Source organism: Lolium perenne, chromosome 1, assembly GCF_019359855.2.
Source record: "Lolium perenne isolate Kyuss_39 chromosome 1, Kyuss_2.0, whole genome shotgun sequence".
In the NCBI taxonomy this organism is placed as follows: Eukaryota; Viridiplantae; Streptophyta; class Magnoliopsida; order Poales; family Poaceae; genus Lolium; species Lolium perenne.
Window position 1 is genome coordinate 199,640,640 of NC_067244.2, and position 7,207 is coordinate 199,647,846.

Below are 7,207 nucleotides of genomic sequence, written 5' to 3' on the forward strand. Positions count from 1 at the left end.
TAACTCTGTGCATATATCAGAGCCTTCACATCGACATGGACATTAGTGCTAAAGTAAATTAAAATAAAGTTGACTTAAGATAGAGCTAGAAATACAATTAGGAGCAAAGGAGTATACCACACGGGAATTCATGGCAAAAGAAAATAGAAAATACTTAGAACGCCGATCAGGGTGGATGGATGGCTGTGATCCACCCAAGGGGAAGCCGCGAGCCCCTACGCGCAGCATTATTCGTCAGCGTGGCCTCAAAACGCGGGCGAGTTCGTTACGAGGTAACGGCCATGGCTCGCCCACTGCTCCCAGCCCGTATGTGGAACGGAAGCTAGCCACGGAGGAGCACGCGCGGCACCACCACCCAATGCCAGGGTAGGTAAGGACGACCCCGTCCAGGAACGGCAGCGCGCGCGCGCGGCAATGGCGTACCGTCGTAAGCAGGGCATGCAGCGATCGGCCACCTTCGTCGAGGACCACCGCCATCCGTCTCCGGGCGACTCGGCGTCGCCGGCCACGGCGTCCCCGCGCGCCACCCGCTTCGCCGACGATGGCCGCCGGCCTGACCACCGCACCCTGGCCGCGCAGACCCTGGTCGCCTCCGCGGCGCGTGGGGACGTGCCGGCCCTCGCCGAGCGGTTCCCCGCCCCAGCCTCCTCCTCGTCCCCGCGGGGAAGACATGAGTTGTCTCCTAGGGGAAGACATGAGTTGTCACCGCGGGGAAGACATGAGTTGTCACCTAGGGGAAGACATGAGGTCTCCCCTCGGGGAAGGCATGAGCTATCACCTCACGGTAGACAGGTGTCCCCGCTCGCCGGCCGGCCGGGCGATCCGGCGGCATTCACGTCGTCGCCGCGAGCATCACCGCGCGCCGGCCGGTCCAATGATCCTTTCGGGCAGGTCTGCTCATCTCCGCTGCATTGTCTGTTGAATCCGATTGATTCCAGAATAACAATCTGCACTGGAACGTTGTAGGACCCTGTCACCATGATGTACACATCCACGAGCGGCACGAACAACGACGATTCCAAGCGTTCGCCGTTGAAGAGAGACGAGGCGAAGCAAGGGCTGTGGGGACTCTTGGCGCAGCAAGCCAAGGTCATGCTCGACGAGACTGGCAGCCCCACGGAGGGCGCCAGAAATCTGGCCGTGGCCACATCAGGAGGCGCTCAGGTAACAGCTCTGAATCCCTGATAGAACAAGAACAGCATGAAATGTTTGCGTGCACCGAGCTGGCAACGCTGTCTTCAGATGCTCAGATTTTGCAACTAGCAATATGCAACAGTTTTCATGTCCGCTTCAGTTCTAAATTATGCCAATTTTGCTTCCCAACATTTCTCGTTACATTTGAATTCAGCAATCCCAATCTCGGTGGTCCTACGACCGTGTCCGGAAGTCGGAGAGCCCCACGTTCCAAGAAGGGGGCAAGCTAGACATTGGAGGGCACATCAAGCATGCACTCGAGGCAAGCCATTCCGTTGCCAAAACGCACGCACGGCACAGAGATTGTTCAGAACTCTGTCAGGGTTAAGAGCATCAGAGGTTGACATGTACGTGCACACAAAAATTGTGCAGGAGGGCCTTCATGCGACGATGGTGGAGAACAGGACGACGGCGGCGGGGAGGAAGCTGCAGGTCAGGAGGAAGACGTGCAGCATGGACATGCGGAACGCCAACATGAACCTGTCCACCCCAGAGGTCATGTCGCCGATGATGACCGATTTCGAGTCGCCCCAGATCAAAGCATCTCGCGACGTAAGGTGCCTCCCTTTTTGTGTTCGTGTTCGTGCTTTCATTCCATGGGATGTGGATGAAAGAAACCTTCGAATTACTGTGACCCATCAGGTAGCGAACGTGATGGCGGCCAAGGTGAAGCTGCTCCAGCGGGAGCTCAAGACGGTCAAGGCCGACATGGCATTCTCCAAGGAGCGGTGCGCGCAGCTGGAGGAGGAGAACCGCCTGCTCCGGGAAGGCAACCATGACGCCGACGAGGACATGGTATGTTGACATGACCACTCCCTCTTGCTCCTCCTTTGCTGTCAATCTATGACACGGTTGCTTGCTTCGATTCGGCCGGCAGATACGGCAGCAGCTGGAGACGTTGCTGGCGGAGAAGGCGCGGCTGGCCAACGAGAACACGGTGTACGCCAGGGAGAACCGGTTCCTGCGGGAGATCGTCGACCTCCACCAGCTCAGCATGCAGGACGTGGTCAGCCTCCAGGAAGACATCATCGAGGAAGAAGACGAGGAGGAGGACGACGATGACACCGACCAGCTGATCTCATCGCCGTTATGTTTGGTGCAGGAAGAGCCAGAGCACGACACGCCGGACACACCGGGCACTGCCCCTCCGCAGTCACCATGTCATCACGCCGAGAACGTTCCAGCCGCTGCCCCTCATGCTCCCTGCCATCAATCCGACAACGTTCCAGCTGCTGCCCCTAATGCTCCCAGCCATCACGCCGACAATGTCCCAGCTGCTGCCCCCCATACTCCCTCTCGTCGCACCACCGACGATGTGCCGGCGTCGAGGACAGGAGACAGCCACGACGCCACCATCCATGTTTCTCAGTCTCCCGTGCAACGAAACCCCCAAGAAGACGGTAGTTCGCTGCAGATGACCAGAGATAATTGTTCACCAGAGAAAGGCACACGATGAATGACGAACGGCCTTTGGTACTTGTTGAAACAAGGACGTACACATCTAGGGAATACAACCTGTCTCGTTTTTTTCTCAGTGTAATTACTAGTCCGTCTGGTCAGGGTGAGAACAAACCAATGAACTCTTTAATTTGAGCATAACATCCATGTTTATGAGATTGTTGTTTGTTACCGAAAGTGATGAAATTCTTTAGGCGCTCCAGCAGGCGACAAGTGTCCATTGACTAGCATTTACAAGAGAGAAATAGCTAGCAAAACAAAGTGAGGCTTCAACTACAGAATTCCATTGTTCTATTGAGAATCAGGTCATGAGTGCACAAGTGCAAAGACATTGCTGATCTTTGGGCTAGTTAGTTTGGGCCATTTTTGGTGTGCTGAACTGCAGAATTAATCAGTTAGGAGAACCTCTAATTCTAGTAAGATGATGCCCCAACAACTACACAAAGATAATTTCAGTTAGCTGCCACATCCATACAGGGAAAAAAAGAGGTAATTGTCTCTGAAAAGACACAGCTGGCCTTTATTCTAACACGCCAATCTGGACATCATGAAAAGGTACATACAAAAACCATAAGAAATACAAACATCATTTTTGGTTCAGTGTAATTACTAGTTCGTCTGATTATGGTGAAGTAACCTACATGTTTATGTTATTGTTTGTTACTGAAAGCTTAACATACTATGCCCCCAATGAAATTCTTTAGACTCTCCGACAAGGCGACAAACCACAGCAGTGTCCATTGACTAACAATTCAAAGAAAAATAGCTAGCAAAACCACATGAGGCTTCAACTACAGAATTCCATTATTCCATTCAGAAACAAGTCATTGCTGCATAACATACTGCCCCTCATTGGGCTAGCTAGTTTGAGGCACTTGTGATATGCTGAACTGTGGAATTAATCAGTCAGGACAATCTCTAATTCTAGTAAGATGATGCTCCTACATCTACACAAAGATAATTTCTGATCCAAACATTAACCCTAACCCATCTGGACCTCATGAACAAGTAGATAAGAACATATACTTATAAAAGTGAATAACAAATACAAACATCTCTTTCTTCATTAATCAGCAAGGGGGAAAGGGTAAACAATTCACAAAGGAGCCAAACTTTGTTTGATTAACTTCAGGTACACATTATTTATCCGACATCGGGGAATTGTAAACACAATCAGAATCCCCAGTACAACCATACTAAACAACAGTAGTTCTGAGCTTCTGAAAGAGATTCGTCAACATCCAAGAAGACCAATGTTGATCAATGTCCTGCAAAAAAAAGGCATTACTGTTTCAGTGTTCATCATAAAACTCGCAAGAATTGGCAGTGAGCATCATAAAATGAGAAGGATAGAGGGAAAATACAGGACGGTGCATAGAAGAAAGAAAGAAAGAAAGAAATGTGGTACTTTTCAAAGTGATAGCTAAAGATAAACTATTGCAAAACTACAAGCAGTGGCAGAGCTTGAAAAAATTTCATGGGCGGGCCAGGCCAAAAGAAAATGCAAAAAAATCCTCTCATTGGCCTTTTCCATGGCTGTTGGTTGCTGCAATTTGCAAAACTGAAGAACAAAATCACAATAGATGTTAAAACATTGATAACTATAAATTTGGGAAATAAAAATAACTACATGGGCAGGGTAATTGGAGACAAGAAGTGGATCGATTCGGTCGGAGCTGTACGTAAGACGCAGCGTCATACGTTGCTACCTGCTGCTAGCACTCTTGCCAGCCTCGTACGTTGCTACCATGCCCTACGAACTACGAAGGCCCTGGCTTCCAGCGGCAGCACGACGTTCTTGTGCATCTTAATCTCCAGCGTTTCCCTCGATTTCCACCTCATTTTCTGTCCAGATTGCAAAACCTAGCAAGGCCTTCCCAGAGCTATGGATTTTGTCGAGAGAATCCAGAGGAACGAGTTACTGGAAGGAGCGAGCATACAGAGATGAACGGTGCGTGCTGGTGTACTGGGCCTCTGATGCATATGGGTATCATTTTGGGGCAAAAAAACTGGGCGGGCCATGGCCTAGTTTTGCCCCAACGAAGCTCCGCCAGTGACTACAAACCACCCACATCATTCTTTACACAAACTTAAGTTTTTATTACCAGCTTTGAGATGACCCAAACAGAGTATACAAGACATAAATAAATGTTATGAAACCAAATGTTCCAGCTAGAAAACATCAAAGAATTCTGCCACTGTAGATGGGGAAAATACAAAACCTTTGTACTGAAAAGGGACTTGATTTAAGTTGCACAGAGATGAATGGATAAAGGGACCGAAGATAATATGGCATTTGTGGACAGGAACAACAGAATTTTGCTATTTTACTACTCTATTCTGTTAACTAAAACAAGAGTATGACAGGAGATTACAAGCGGAGAGATTAAATAGGTATCTGAATGACAGTCCACCACAGATATAGTTGACAGAAACCATTGCATTCAATCAAACTGAAAGTGCTTTGGCAACACAAATCTTGTATTGGTCAAACCGGGGAGTGGAGAAGTGAAACACAAATTGTTTCAGATAAAGCTAATATTAAGTTGTTAGCTTCCAACAAACAGCATTGTTTTAAGTAATACAACTCAAATGAGAAATGGTAAGCAGCTGAACCAAAAGAAAAAATATCATCAGCGCTAGTGTTATTCATGAGCTGAGGATTGGATGCAGAGTAGAGAAAACTCTATCAAGGAGAAGTGGAGAACAAGAAAGAACTGGGTAATCACAGGATGACAAAAGGCAAATAGAGAAGAATGTAACATGAAGACCATGTTGCAAGTCTGCTAGGGGTGTACAAGGATCATGTTTTAGATCTGTTAGCTAGCCTGCAATGCTAGACTACAGCGAGAGGTATACCTATATAAATGTACTCTTTAAGAATGTCGATGTAAACAACTACTCCTGCAAAGTTTTCTTTTATCTAGCCTGTGAAGGTTTACTAGACTACAGAGACAGGTTACTGAGAGTAGTTGTTTAGATAGACATTCTTAAAGAAAACTAGAGAAATCAAGCTGTAGAAAGATAATAACTGCCAGCCTTTGTTTCCATTAAATGACACAATAACACAACCAGATGAAGCTCTGCAACCCCAGAGTATAATTTCTCCACCTCAAGACCTCAATCAGATGACATTTAACCAGATAACAGGAGCTCACTCTGCTCTACAATTTATTAAACTATCCTTATGTTCACTTAACGCAACAACCAAGTTGTACCATCAGTTCAATAGAGAAGTTGGAACAGACACAGAATAACAAACAAATCAGAAATACAAAGCAAGTCTACCATATTGCAATCCAATTCAGTCAAGCAAGAACACTTGGACAGCCGCCCAGCAGCATTTCTAAGTCTCCAGTAATCTACCACGCAAAGATAATGAACCATGATAATCCCGCTGTGCAGAAATGTGCAAATTCCAACCAGAAAACCTAACTCCCACTCTAAACCCCGTATCCCACAACAAAATGGTACCAATCTAACCTAACGCCGGCCCTAAATCGAGCCCAAACCCTAGAATTTCAGAACAGAGTCAACCATTTACACCCCCCAAAAAAAAATCCAAAGAGAAACCACTGAACCATCCTTAGCAAGCAGACGCCAGTAGGCCACGGGGTGAGATCCGCACCTAGTTGGTGGAGGGCTGGTCGACGAGCTTCTTGTCACGGCGCTCCATGGCGACATCCCACATGTCGTTCCCGATGTGCTTCGGCTGCATCGAACAAACCACAGAGAACCAGTGCCCGCCTCAGCACGAGAGAGATTTGGATCGGGAGTGAAATAGAGAGGGGGAAAGCGAGAGGGGGGCTGAAGGTACCCTGCCGTGCGCGGCCCTGTGGATGTAGTACTGGGCGTTGCCCATGATGCAGAGGAATCCGCCGATGACGCCCAGCGGCAGCATGGCCTCCAGCCAGTGGAACCGCGCCATCGGAGCCGGACGGATCGGGGCGGGGCAGCGTGGGGTGGGTGACGGCGACGGCGATGGCGACGACGGCGACGAGATTTCCGATTCGCGAGCTATCCGGCGGTTGGGGGAATGGGTCGCGACGGCGAACGGGCGGCTCTGGACTAGTGTGTGGGTGGACAATAGTGGGCCTGATACTTGGGCCGGGGTTTTCAGTCTTTAGCGGCCCAGATATACGTGAAAAACAAAACTGGGATGTAGACCCTAAAAAACCAAAAAATGGTATAGCAAGATAAAAACATGGGTTAGGTTTAATGGCGGCTTAGAATATGTACTCCTACTCTCAAAATGTAAGTCCCTTCTGAATTTTTCAGGTCAATAACACATATCTTAAATATTTTCAATACATTAAATAAAAGTCTTTGGCAAGAAAAATGCAACGTGCCTGGCTCCGGTGATAGAAGGGCGAGGACGGCAGCGCGTCTTGGGCTCGCGCTAGTGTATGTAGTCGTTGCTAGGTGTTCTAATGACCTATTTGTAATATTTATTACTTTTGCATATCTTTGTAGTGTTGTTGATGATTATTAGTAGGTCGGTGACATTTGCGCAAAAAAATATAATACTTCCTCTATTCTCTAATGTAACATCTTT

General features: G+C 48.1%; 2 protein-coding genes across 2 annotated transcripts; one reads left to right on the plus strand and one right to left on the minus strand.

The window, feature by feature from the left end:
- The first annotated feature begins 312 nt into the window (after window positions 1-312).
- Window positions 313-2,808, plus strand: LOC127318791 (uncharacterized). Its single transcript, XM_051349269.2, has 6 exons — window positions 313-891; window positions 967-1,164; window positions 1,349-1,456; window positions 1,567-1,746; window positions 1,837-1,989; window positions 2,072-2,808. The coding sequence occupies exons 1-6, from the start codon at window positions 415-417 to the stop codon at window positions 2,648-2,650; spliced, it is 1,695 nt and encodes a 564-aa protein (XP_051205229.1). The 5' UTR covers window positions 313-414; the 3' UTR covers window positions 2,651-2,808.
- Window positions 2,809-3,661: 853 nt separating this feature from the next.
- Window positions 3,662-6,712, minus strand: LOC127318804 (NADH dehydrogenase [ubiquinone] 1 alpha subcomplex subunit 1). Its single transcript, XM_051349271.1, has 3 exons — window positions 6,470-6,712; window positions 6,281-6,364; window positions 3,662-3,920 (listed from the first exon to the last, which is right to left on the minus strand). Exons 1-2 carry the CDS (start codon window positions 6,578-6,580, stop codon window positions 6,281-6,283), a joined length of 195 nt encoding a protein of 64 aa, XP_051205231.1. The 5' UTR covers window positions 6,581-6,712; the 3' UTR covers window positions 3,662-3,920.
- Between the last annotated feature and the right edge of the window lie 495 nt (window positions 6,713-7,207).

Excerpts from the sequence above, each read along its gene's own strand:
- LOC127318804 (XM_051349271.1), bottom strand. The coding sequence starts at position 6,580 with ATGGCGCGGTTCCACTGGCTGGAGGCCATGCTGCCGCTGGGCGTCATC. Across the intron at positions 6,365-6,469 it reads ACAGGGCCGCGCACGGCAGG|CCGAAGCACATCGGGAACGA; the intron begins GTACCTTCAGCC and ends TGTTCGATGCAG.
- LOC127318791 (XM_051349269.2), top strand. The coding sequence starts at position 415 with ATGGCGTACCGTCGTAAGCAGGGCATGCAGCGATCGGCCACCTTCGTC. Across the intron at positions 1,747-1,836 it reads AGATCAAAGCATCTCGCGAC|GTAGCGAACGTGATGGCGGC; the intron begins GTAAGGTGCCTC and ends GTGACCCATCAG. Across the intron at positions 1,990-2,071 it reads ATGACGCCGACGAGGACATG|ATACGGCAGCAGCTGGAGAC; the intron begins GTATGTTGACAT and ends TTCGGCCGGCAG.